At 39.1% G+C, this 13,527-nt stretch overlaps 1 protein-coding gene across 15 annotated transcripts in view; it reads right to left on the reverse strand.

Annotated features, from left to right (window-relative positions):
• Positions 1–13,527, reverse strand: part of NRXN1 (neurexin 1) — a 1,071,251-nt gene that overhangs the window by 587,438 nt on the left and 470,286 nt on the right. For all 15 annotated transcript variants that reach the window (XM_036262501.1, XM_036262500.1, XM_036262498.1 and 12 more), the window contains one exon: positions 3,953–4,336. In XM_036262501.1, coding sequence (XP_036118394.1) covers positions 3,953–4,336 — 384 coding nt within the window. The remainder of the gene's footprint in view (positions 1–3,952; positions 4,337–13,527) is intronic.

A 13,527-nucleotide genomic window follows, 5' to 3' on the forward strand; every position in this document is an offset into this window, starting at 1 on the left:
TCTAGTATAATATTTGAAGAAATTTGATCTTTACTATTTCTTATTCTGAACTACAGCCAATCATTTTCCATATCTATACAACAATACATGAATAAAAATTTAAAAGCCATTATCAATTGTTCAGTCACTGTGGTATCATAAAGATACAAATACTAAAATATTTTTAGTTTTCTCCTATTAGTCTGTAAATTGGTCTCAATTACTCAATGATCATGTTTTTAAAATGATCTCATATTCTTTTATAAAATGTATCTTGATTTGATTAAGAGCTAAGTAGGGGAACATCTTTTTAGAAACACAGAGGTCTGACCATGGGTCATAAATTGAGTATGAAATACAATCCAAAGTAGAAAAATATTTAGAATCATTGGCCTTTTACAGTCTCCAAAAAGCTGCAGGAATGAAATAACATAGTAAAATAACAAAACTTGAGAGCCCCTGATTGCCATTTTAAACAATTCTCAATGTGAAGATAACTTGTTGATAAACGACAAATGAATGCCTAAATGACTTCTCATAATTAGACTTGATTTTTAATTAGACAAGAAATGGAAAATGCACAAGGTTGTCGTGTAGAGTTGCCAAATAAATGGTAAACAACATTCTGACATTTGAAGGTTAGGCTATTTGGCAGCATCTTTTAACATCAGGAAAATTATTTTATCACTTTTACCACAAAAGAGTCCTGTAAAAGGCTAATTCCAATGCAGTACTTCCCAGTGGGGGAGAAGAAGTTTCCACTTTGTCTCCTGTATCTCCTTCTCCCTTGCCATTAAGTTTGATAGATTTGCTCTTCTGTGTTATTCCTTCTTGCAGTTTAAAGTGTACACCTGTGCTCAGTTTTGCCGAAAGGCAGTCACATACTGTGATCAACGACAAAAATCAGACAGGAAGCCAAATTATGTTGCTCTGACATCTGTCCCTCCATCTGTTAGTTTCAACAAACAAGTATAAAGTAGGACTCTGATCTTACCATATACCTATAACCAAATATAATTTCTGTATGAGCAAGTCTCTACAAATTCTCAGTTTTATTAAAAATAAAGCCGAAAGGATGGTGCTGCATTTAAATAATATTGACATTCTTTATATATTGCTCCTCCCTATGGGAGCAATACACATAAAACAAAAGACTACTTTCTGACGTCAGCAAATGCTCTGTCCTTTCTTATAAACGCCTTTGCTTACTTGATGCAGAAGGCAGATTTCCGATAATGAGATTGCAACGTCCCCACGCTGCGTTGTCCATGGACTTGAACATACTTTATAATTACTTTGAATAATTATCTTTATAAATTAGCAATTATTGCTTCATAATAGTAAAATGGAGATTTTTCCAGTGCCTTTATTTATTTATTTTTCACTTCAAGAGCTGTCAGTCAACTCTTATGTGGTCAACAATCTTATGCGATTAGACTATGACTAGAGAAAAGCCCCTGTCTTTTAAGTCGGAAACCCTGAGGGTTGGGCGTGATCTTGTGTTGACTGAACTAGGGCAGAGCTGGGGACTGGACAGAAGCCAGACTTCGTGGTATCGAGCATGAGAGCATCCCACATCACCCTGTTCTCAGGAGATGCCATCATGTGAGCGAGCGAGCAAATTAATTCTGCAAAGCAAAGACGACTCACAATATGCTGGGTGGTCCAGAAACAAAAAACACACAAAAATGGCCATTTCCTCCTCATCACACCACCAACCTGGAGACAAAGAAATCTGTACAAATTTCCAGCCACCTGTCGGATAAAAATGTGTGCTGGATCCCAGTGATGAAGTTTGCTATTAAATTGTCATTTGCAAATCTGCATATGCTTGCCGCCCTCCTTCTAATGATTGCAATATATAAATACTCCCTTTCCCTCATTCTGGCTCAGGAAGAGCTACAATTTCTATTTTTATTTCCACCATATGTAGTAGCAGAACATTGCCACCGGGTGGTACACCATGCATATTTAACTGAAGGCTTCTGTAATTCATGGGACAGTTTCGTTATATCCTTTCCTGGCTTCACTTAAGAAAGAGGCATCAGAACATCAGACAGCTCTCTGAGTGATTAAAATAAGAACAAAATCTTAAATCATACAGGTCTGCTGATCTCACATTATGACTCAATGTTTTTGTTTTGTTTGTTTTTTATTCTCACGCAAGAATATTTTTCTATTTATCTTCAGACAGAGTGGGAGGGAGGGAGAGAGGGAGAAACCTCGATGTGAGAGGAACACATTGACTGGTTGCCTCCTGGAGGACCGGGATGAATCGCCACTGAGGTACGCGGCCAGAATCGAACCCGTGACTCACTGGTCTGAGGGTGGATGCTCCAACCACTGAGCCAGACCCGCCAGGGCTCACATTATGACTCATTGTCACGCATCTTCTGAGCTTCATCATTTTGTTGTTGTGATTGATGGCCCCTTTTGGTAATTTCTAAAAACCAAACTACAAACTACACAAACAAACTGGGATTAAAAAGGAAAATGAGAGGAGAACATTTACAGAGATTATATGCACCTTAAAAATGAAAGCTGCGCAAAAATAGCTAACCTCTAATGACAATTCACAGCAACTGCAGTCAGGCATGAGGACAGTGAATGAATCTCTGTGACCAAAATATTTACCCATCTACTGACCTATCGAACTGTATTAAAGAACAGTGATAGTAATTGGATAGGTAGCTTAAGATCAGGATTAGATTATTAAGATATCCTTATTAATTTTCCTGTTGATTAATAATAAGAGCTAATAGAGCTTTTATTAATAATAATGTTAATAATAGAGCTGATAAGACGATGAATATCCTTATTAAGATCAAGAACCAAAGTCACGTTTCAACTTTGGGTTGTAAAAACCACCACTTTTTCTCTAGAAAGTGCTAACTTAAATGTATTAAACTACTGTAGAAATGTAGGGGAGAAAAAGACTCAATATTTATGGCTGAAAAAATAGATGCCAGTGACTTTGAGGTTAACGGCTAGCAGAGCGATGCTATGTAGAGTGTGACAAGACAATGGAAAAACTCATCAATATTTTTTCATATCGATTTTTTTTGTTCCATTGTGGAAAATGAGTGGCAATGGGTGTAGCAACTGAAGCATTTATCTGAAACTCTTAGGTCGATAGGGCATGCTTAGACCCATTGGTTCTGCTATTTCTTCCTTTCGTCTGGTCTGCAGGTGAGCTGGGACCGCTCCCACCCTCCACTCTTCCTTTAAGCTTATTCTTCTCCTTCTAAAGGAAAAGAAAAAGAAAAAAAAAAGTGTAGCGTTGCCTTCCGATAGAGAAGATGGAGGTACCTTCTCGGAGCTTCAGCAGGCACACGAAGCTCCATACCAAAGAGGTAACGAGTCTTCTGTGACTGGTTAGGTCCGAGGCAAAGGCAAAGGTAAGCAAGTGTCTTTGAAATCGGGGTGCGCTTCTGAAAATGCTGGTGTAGCCTGGGTGATGTAAAGTCAGCTTACTTTTCAAGTTTCAAACTCGGGTAAGTTGACTGAAGTGAAATGAGCAGGCTAAACCCCGTCTCACTCCCAGCTTAGCCTGCTTCGAATACTCCTTTTTATTTTATTTTTTATTCTTTTGGCATAGATATTAGCACTGGATGCCGTAAATATGTCTACCTCATGCCTTCTTTACCTTCCAATATCCTGAAATTTAAAAACTGGGTGAAAGAGAAAGCAGCTATTGCCTAATATACATCTTAGGCTCATACCCTAGAGGATACAGAAGATCCAAATATTTATTCCTGCAACACACTTAAAAAGCTGTGGCTTCCCAGAACCAGGCCCTTTGAAAATCACTAAGGACTCGTCAGCAACATGTCAGGTGTGGCCGCTCAGCTTGCGGGGAGCTTACTTCAGCAGAGCATACGTTATGTTTCCACGGTCAATTTAAAGCTTAAGGTCAATATTTAATACACTTTTCATCCCAGGGGAATCAGCTGCTTGATTTTTGGAATCCTACCTCTCTCGCAGGACCTGCCAAGGTAGCCTGTTCCGGAACAATCGCAGACATATCGGTTCCACCCATCCCTGCACATGCCATTGTTTTTGCAAGGGTTGCTAAGGCACGGTTTTGCTGTTTCCCTGGAGCAGGAGGGCTTCACTCCAGCGGTGCTTTGAACTTCAGCCATTTGCCGGATGTCTTTGCTCTGGCCGTCGATGAATAAATCTCGGATGCATCCCACGTAGCCATAGTTGAGCAGAGCAGTCCACACCTCAGTGGGGAAGACGAGGCCCGCTTTATTTTCGGGCAAGCCCCCCAGGTACAGCTCGTCATCCAGGTCCAGGATCTCACTCTCGCCAGGAGCAGTGTAGGGTGTGCGCAGTGTGTTCACAGAAATGGTACCTGTTGCAAAGCGAGAGACACACAGATCTTTACAGAGTGCACCGGGTTCTGTATATCACCCTTTCCTTCTTTCAGTGGCTTACGGGGGAACTCCTTGAGGGCACTTTTTCTTTCTTTCTTTTTCTTCCTATTCCTAGTGTCATGTACTTCTCAGTGGAATGAACAGAAACCTGGGGAGTTAAGTGCAGACTGCACTTAACTTAGAAATAAGGCAGACTGCAACTAAAATGATTCTACAGGCATGCCTCGTTTTATCGCACTTTGCTTTATTGCATGTCACAGACGTTTCGCTTTTTACAAAATAAAGGCAATTCCCCACACTAGTAAATAGAGCATGCCTTGCTTTATTGCGGCACTTCATGGTGGTGGTCTGGAATCAAACCCGCAATATCTCTCAGTTATGCCTGTATTTGACTTTGGGAATAAAATCCAAAGTGCACAGCCACCAAAGAGTGTCTGTCAGCCTTTAACAGTTTAACCAAGAAAGGAAGGAAGGGAGGAAATAAAGAAGGAAGGAAAGAGAAATTGGTATTCTATATCACTCTCTACTAGTCAAGAAAGAAAGAGCAAGCCAGAGAAAGGAGAAATTGCCATTCTATACCACTCTGGAATAAAGTCAGACTCCCTCTGGTTAATACTCATTCTCAAAGCTGGTATGCATCTGTGAACTAAGAACAGGTTATGTGCACCCACCTTAAACTGATTTGATTGCCTTTAATGAATACAATAGTTTGACAGATCTTCTATGTCAAAACCCGACTTCATCACTCTTAACCTTGTGAATCCATAAATTTACTGCTAAGGTCTCGGTTTACTCATTCCTACTATGGGCATAATAATATGACCTAACTCATAAGGTTGCTCTGAGTTAAATAGAATAAGACTAGTAAAGTATCTAGCTTATAATAAGCACTGAATAAATTCTGTGTGTCATGAACTCAAAACCTGGGTATGGGACCTGACCAGGAATTGAACCTGTGACCTTTGGGTGTCTGGGACAGTGCTCCAAACAACTAAGTCATGTCCGCTAAGGCTACTTAGTTTTTAAATAAAGTTTATTTTAGTGTCTATATAAATCTAATACATGACATGATTTTTTTAAGACAGAAAATTAAGAAAGAAGGAATTACCCATTCATAATCCAATTACTTCAAAGCCCCCGTTTTTAATATTATGGTTCTTTTATCTCATTTTACTATCTATAGTATGAAAATTATATGTTTTGCATTTCGCATTATACACTATAATTAATGCTCCATTCTGCTTTTATCACTTATATTATGCCTTTTTACTGACTTTGAATTTGTTAATAGACTGAATTTGACAAGCAAATTTTTAAGCTTATGATTCTCCTCTGCAATAAGCGGTGAATCAGAATTACAGATACATAAAATTGATAATTAACTAAAAATTATTATAAGCAGTAACTTCAAACATGCATTCAAAAAGGAACCTTAGTGACCATCTAGCCAATGCCTTTATTTTGAATAAGAGCCACATTGAGGCCTACTGAATCTATTATTTGGCCAAACTTGCCAGCTAGTTAGCTGCAAAGCCAGAGCATGAGAATGGTCTCCTCTGGCCAGGCAGAAGGACCCCACATCACAGCGCCCTTCCCACCCTTCCTCCCCGTCACTTCAACCTCTGCGGTAATTCAAAACTCGACACCAAACTGACTTATTCTAAATCTCGCCTTCACTTCACGTTTCTTCTCACCTTGTCAGCTCATCTTTTGAAGTGGAATAGCCAAGAAAAATAGGATGGGGAAAAAAAGGTGGAAACTAACAGGTTTAAATAGCAGATCAAATCGTAACGTTGATTTCCACTTTTATAACCAAGAACTCTTTTCAACAGTCTGTCCCCTTTTATGTATACGTTTATATAAAATGTGAATGTATTATTTATGCTCATAAATATTCTTAAATATATGGTGGGCAAAAGTAGGTTCACAGTTTTTCAGTAGAAGACAATACAATCACTAGTAAACAATAATACAAGAATAAATTGTTTCACATACAGCTGTAACCCTATGTTGGCCCCACCCTGCATTATCTCGTCTGTTTATCACTTTTGTTTTGCCTTGTCATATGTCAGGAAACAACTAGGTTTAGATGTTAATACACAGTGATTTCTTTTTCTTTTTTTTTTGGTACGTGCCCTTAGCGGGAACCAAACCAGGTACTGAGCCACACCGGCCAGGGCAATACATAGTGTGATTTCCACAATCAAATTATAGAACTCCTATACACAAATATACTTCGCTTTTCGCTGAAATTTTATTTCTTGAGCTTTTCGCTGAAATTTTATTTCTTTAAAAGTAAAATAACACAGCAGGGCACTTTGGATTCTTAATAATGAGGTGTGAAGCACTGATCCAAATAAGTCCCCAAATGCAATGACCATCTTCAAATTTTACAGCTCAAACATAGCAATGCTCACATAAAATATCTGTTTAATTTGCCATAAACTTCACTGTAATTTATAGAAGATAGAATATATGAAACAGTCAAGCAGTTCCAAAGAGAACATATGAATATTTGTAGTTACTAGAAAAAATTAGTATAATGTACCCAGAATTTTGTTTCCTCTTAAAAATTTATTTACATGTGTTCATACCTCAGTCTTTGGAAAATTCTCATTTTCTATTGATAAATACAGCTGTGGGAACTACTCAATTGTCTTTAACTATCGATGAATAAGGTTTAAATATTCATTTTGTTTTCTTGGTAACTGCTGTCTTTATAACTCAATTATAATAAAATGGGTGCTTTGGAACATTAATATTGAAATTTCACCATACTCCTATGTATGTGTTAAATTGGCTTAAATGAATTATGTGATTCTGTAATGAATCTTTTGCTTAGGTGAAAATATTCTTTGATTCATCTCAATAATAAGACTATTCAGGAATTTAGGATTTAAATCTCTTTATCAGAAATATGTGTATTTTAGGATTTTTGCACACATGTAGGCTAAAATATAAATATTTATTTGACTCAGTAGTAAAATTTAGTTATTATTTCAAATAAAGTTGTTATTCTGTGAATCTTCAGAATAAAAAATAATTGTTTCCATGTCTACTTAAATTAGCTTTACACTTTCCCTTTCTTTGGCCATGTTTTTACAATGATTTTCTTTTAAAATATAAGTGCTTGTGGATTGACAAAGCATATAAAAAGAACAGTTGATTTTCAGTCATGGTTTCATTCTCTTATGTGTGTGTGCAGAATATTCCCATGAATGATATCTGATACCTGCACATGTCAGACGTGGCTCCTTACCTAGCATCCAGGGCTAAGTTAAAGCGTCAGTTCCCCTTGGATTGTGTTTGGGTTGAAAGTTGGGTTATATCCATTTTTCTTTCTTTCCCATCTTTCCTTGCTTCTTCTTCCCATGAAAATTCTAAAACTGTCTCACAAAGGAATAGTAAAGAGCTATGGAAAGAACATCCTTCTCCTTATGATAATAACTTCTCAACCTGGTGCTAAAAATTAATTAATGGGTCATGTCTAGCATTTGTATTAATGAATTATATAGTAAAGAGAAAATATCAGATTGCCTCAGTGGTTGCAGAGTGAAATATTTTTTTTATTAAACTTTTGTATCAGCGCGTGTGTGTCTGCATGTGTAAGCATGTGTGCGTGTGCAAACTGGGCTATATGTAAACTATATGAAAACTGTGGATTAACGTTAAGTGCTGTGGTCAGAAAACTCTAGTCTAACGACAAAGTTAGAGTGAATATCTTCCTCTGGCCACAACAAAGACATGCAAGAAAACGTCTCTGAACTTTCCTAAAACACTTTGTTCAAACAGGCTCTAAGACACTATAAACACAAATCCAGAGACCCAGTCACTCACTCATTCTTACTGTCAGATTGTTCATGGATGACTGTCTGCGATACCTAGCAGTGGTTTTGCCCCTGAGAGTGTAGACACATTGAAAATGGAAACAACAAGGTGTACTGAGCTACAGATCATGTGGAGGAGTCAGGGGGTGAGTGTTACACCAGCCACTGCGCTCCTTATTTCGGGCATCCTTCAAGCATTCTCTGCGTCAGACTTAAAACATCATGAATAAAGACAATTCGGTTTCTCCAGGTGTTTCTTTTTCTTTCCTGAGTGAAAGCAAGCTTTTTCCATGAATAAAAAGACATATGGAAAAAGTTACGTTTTTAAAAATATAGTCTCACTCTTGTAAAACTTTGTTATTGTTCACTTGCTTTGTGTTTCTTAATTCTCTCTCTGAATGTTACATATTAATTTCCAGTGAGCCTCTTGAACTAAAAACACACAAGTCCTATGTTCATTGCACACACCCTTTGTTTTCCATGTTGTTGTTTTTTAATGTCCACCTTTTTTTTGTCCTTAATATGTACTCTGTCTCATCATTTTCTAACTTAACATTAGCTGCTGCAGAGGACAGGGGCCACCTATCAACCCAATTCTTAAGTCATTTTGGACAGTTAAAAACACAAGCAATGAAACTCTACTTAGAAAAGTGTCATCATTCACTTTCAAAATTATATATTTCATTTCCCCAGAATGCTATGTTTACATTTTTCTAAGTAGGATCGTATGCTACCTACATGCCGCTAAGGGAGTCTGTCTTCCTCTAGATATTAGCACACATGTGAGCAGTGAAAATGAGTACTTTGTCGGTTTCTCTTTTGCTGCCTCCTTCTGACATCCCTATTCTTCTCCCGTCTTTGCAAGGCCAGAAGAGCAACATCTCTGAGCGTTTCTTCTTCTCTTCTTTCTGTGGAAGTCTAGAGAGACAAGTGTCCTCTCAGTGACTTGGCCGCCTCCACAGTCTGTCAGCGGCCTCCAATCCCTTCTCCCTCACAAAGACAGATCCCCTTACACTGCCCACGCTGAGGAGTGCCCCTTCTGCTGGGCTTTGGAATGCTCCTGGGCACCATACAGAGACCGCAGTCCTGTGTCCTTAATTAGACGCCTGTTTCACATTCATCACACACCATGTTTTCATTTGGGGTGGGTCTGAATTATTCCACGAACAAGTGAAATGAATCTTGCTAAGCACACGATGCTTTTCCTGCCTGTCTCTATTTGTGTGCTTGTCTTCTGTGTCCGGGCCCCACTGTGTGTCTGCCCCCTTTACCCCTGAGGCTCTGTGTCAGCGACTGGCATGCATCAGGCATTTTCTCATCTGCCTTCTCTCTTTAGACTCTTCCTGTTCCGCTTTCAGGTGTCGGCCTGAAAGTTAAATCTGGGATATTCTAGTAATGTGACCCTCTCTGTGCAGTGCTGAATGGAGATCTGTGGAACTTGTGCAAAATAATATTTTATTTATTTATTTGTTTGTTTATTTATTTATTCCTCACCCGAGGACATTTTTGCATTCATCTTCAAAGAGAGAGGGAGGGAGAGAGGAAGGAAGAGAGAGACAAACATCGATGTGAGAGAGACACATCAACTGGTTGCCACCCACACAACCCAACCGGAGTTGGGGACAAACTGCAACTGAAGTATGTGTCCTTAGTGGAAACCGAACCCAGGACTCTCTGATCCACAGGCCAACACTCTAACCGCTGAGCCAAACTGGCCAGGGCGCAAAATAATATTTTAATTGCTACAAAATATGTCACAATTGACAGATTGACATTTACTTGATTGACATTTACTATTTCTGGCCATTGTGTGTGATAATTAACATATTATCTGTACATAAAATCTTTTTCAGAGAGGTCTATTTTTTAAAAATTCATATGTATGCATATGTTGCTGTGCATATGTATGTGTGCATGGGCGTACTATATGGCGTGCATGTAACATATAAATATATGTTCTTGGTGAAAATGTCCAGGCAATTCAAAAAGTACGTAAATAAAATGTTTTTATTTGCACACACTTCCCTCACCAATTCACTGCCTCCACTAAAATAATTTGGTGTTAAAAAAAATACCCAGGTATTTTCCTGTGCATCATAAGATATCTCTATACATATATTGATGCATATAAAATAAATGTAGAGCTTTTTTACATAACAAGATAATTTTCAACAATTATTGGGTGACTTGAAAAATCTACTGAGAAATTTTTCTATGCCATTTAAAAAATTGTTTTTAATTCTTACCAGAGAATATGTTTTTATTGATTTGAGAGACAGAGAGAGAGAGAAACATCTGTTACTTCCTGTATGTGCCCTGACTAGGGATCAAATGAATCCGCAACCTAAGTATGTGCCCTGACCAGAAATTGAACCTGCGACCTATGGGTGCACAAGATGGCATTCCAACCAACAGCCAGGGCTGCTGTTTACTTTCAAAAAATCAATCTAGTCACTCATTTAAATTGACAAGTATTTTTTCCTCTCACTGAAAATATTAGGGGAAAGTAATTCCATTAGTTTATCAATATATAGGAACCCTTGCCTTAAACATAGGATGAAGAATAGACATTCACATGGGATTAATTGAGGATCACAGAAAAAATATTTGTGGAATCCATTAAAAGAAGAAAAGAAAGAAAGAAAGAAAGAAAGAAAGAAAGAAAGAAAGAAAGAAAGAAAGAAAGAAAGAGAGAGAGAGAATTTAATCAAAACTTCCATCCTGTACCATCAGATTATTCAAAATCCCACCAGTATTCTATTTCCATAAAAAACTTTGTAAAAATGCAAATATGATACTGGAAAAGAACACCATACTAACCCATTCAGCACTGCCCAGAGAGGGTCCCTGAGGCTGATTCCCATTCAGCACTGCACAGAGAGGGTCCCCGAGGCTGGTTCCCATTCAGCACTGCACAGAGAGGGTCCCCGAGGCTGGTTCCCATTCAGCACTGCACAGAGAGGGTCCCTGAGGCTGGTTCCCATTCAGCACTGCACAGAGAGGGTCCCTGAGGCTGGTTCCCATTCAGCACTGCACAGAGAAGGTCCCTGTGGCTGAGTCCCATTCAGCACTGCACAGAGAGGGTCCCTGAGGCTGATTCCCATTCAGCACTGCACAGAGAGGGTCCCTGAGGCTGATTCCCATTCAGCACTGCACAGAAGGGTCCGAGGCTTGAGTCCATCGCACTGCACAGAGAGGGTCCTGAGCTGATTCCCATTCAGCACTGCACAGAGAGGGTCCCTGTGGCTGAGTCCCATTCAGCACTGCACAGAGAGGGTCCCCGAGGCTGGTTCCCATTCAGCACTGCACAGAGAAGGTCCCTGTGGCTGAGTCCCATTCAGCACTGCACAGAGAGGGTCCCTGAGGCTGATTCCCATTCAGCACTGCACAGAGAGGGTCCCTGAGGCTGATTCCCATTCAGCACTGCACAGAGAGGGTCCCCGAGGCTGGTTCCCATTCAGCACTGCACAGAGAAGGTCCCTGTGGCTGAGTCCCATTCAGCACTGCACAGAGAGGGTCCCTGAGGCTGATTCCCATTCAGCACTGCACAGAGAGGGTCCCTGAGGCTGATTCCCATTCAGCACTGCACAGAGAGGGTCCCTGTGGCTGAGTCCCATTCAGGACTGCACAGAGAGGGTCAGAAGACTGACTATTTCCTGAGATTGCAACTGATGCCATAGTCCAAGGGCTGCCCTTTAGCCTGGTGGGCCCAGAAGGGAGATTTGGTAGATTTAGAGCCAGCTTGCATTTCTCAGGGCTTGGCTGATATATACCAAGCCCACAAAACCTATGTATAAAATAAGAATGCCAAATAATTAAGTCTCTATGAGAAATTAACTCTCACAGGATATGGGATGTTTTCTATGTAGCTCTTCCAATATGAGATGCCAGCTTACAACCCAATGCTTACGTATGCGTTTATGAAGGGAAATGTAATTGTTAAGGAACCTGAATATTGTCGGCCCTCATTTATTGCAGTCAGTCAGTTCCAAACTCTACCACAATAAATGAATTTCCGTGAAGTAGGATTCTTTCTTTACTGTACAGTCATCCCTTGCACTTTGTGCTTCAACTTTCGTGGCTTCGTTCCATTGTGTTTTTTTCAAATATAGTATAGTATAGTATAGTATAGTATAGTATAGTATAGTATAGTATAGTATAGTATAGTATAGTATTTGAAAAATGGCAATAGAGTGAAGCCTCAAAAGTCGAGGCGCAAAGTGGCGAAGGACGACTGTACTCATATGTATATGCCTGGTCTACTTTGTCCTTCAATTGCAAACAGACTTACGACAAGACTGGAAATGTGAAAGAGCAGGGGACATGCATTCTGAACAAGAAGAGTGCTCGAGTGAGGCACTATGCAGTTATGTCAGCCGAGGAAGGTCTGACGCCTTCCTTATATGAATTCAGAAGACCTGTCTACTGTCTCGACAGTGGGGATGAAGCAGCCAAGGCCCCGGGCAGTTCTTAGATGAGTACTGTCAATATTTGTCTCTGACCTTCTTTTCTATAAACAAGTTAATACATTGAGTCCTACAAGCCTGGGAGCTTCATTATGGTGCTTCTGCAAAGCTCTGCTTTGATTCTCAGATGCTGTTTCCATAACTCCCAGAGAATATGTTTTGTCACTTAGATATTTTGAGCAACAACAACAAAAAAAAGAGTTTATGACATCATTTAAACAAATAGCCTGAAGAATTAGGTTATACTGGAATTGCAACTATATAAAATACATGTACGTGTTAACAAAGATTGGAAAAACTGTGCAAAATTGAAAATGTTCTGAGCAGGGGAAAGCAATAGATGACTTTTTTCTTCACAAATATGTTCAGAATAAATACATAAATACAAGCATCTATTTAATAAAATTTAATATAAGAATTTTATGTAAAATTGACTCCATCGAGTCATCAGAATAGTCAAATGATTAATACATTACTTACAAAGCATTCCAGGCTTCCCATTAATGGGGAGTGGTTTATGGACATGAATACAAATTAGAGTATTATAAATGTACTTAAAATTATTTGAATATATGCAACAGGCTACTAAGTAGAGGCTTGGGAGGAATGCTTATAGTCAGAGGGCAAGCTCAAATCAAGATCTAAACAGAGAAATCATCTAATGGTTGTTCAAGTAGAAAAGTCTAAGAGTGGTGATTCATGAAGGGTATACACAGAAATCAGTGCTGGTAATAGATAGCTAAAAAGTGCTATTCACATCACACAGTGATTACTATAAACCTCTAATTATGTGCTCTGGAGAGAGCCTGGTGCCTTCCCCACTGTAATTTCTAGTTCTTAAACTGGAACTCTATGACTTCAATTCAAATCTCAATG

Source organism: Molossus molossus, unplaced genomic scaffold (genome assembly GCF_014108415.1).
Source record: "Molossus molossus isolate mMolMol1 unplaced genomic scaffold, mMolMol1.p scaffold_m16_p_15, whole genome shotgun sequence".
Taxonomy (NCBI): domain Eukaryota; kingdom Metazoa; phylum Chordata; class Mammalia; order Chiroptera; family Molossidae; genus Molossus; species Molossus molossus.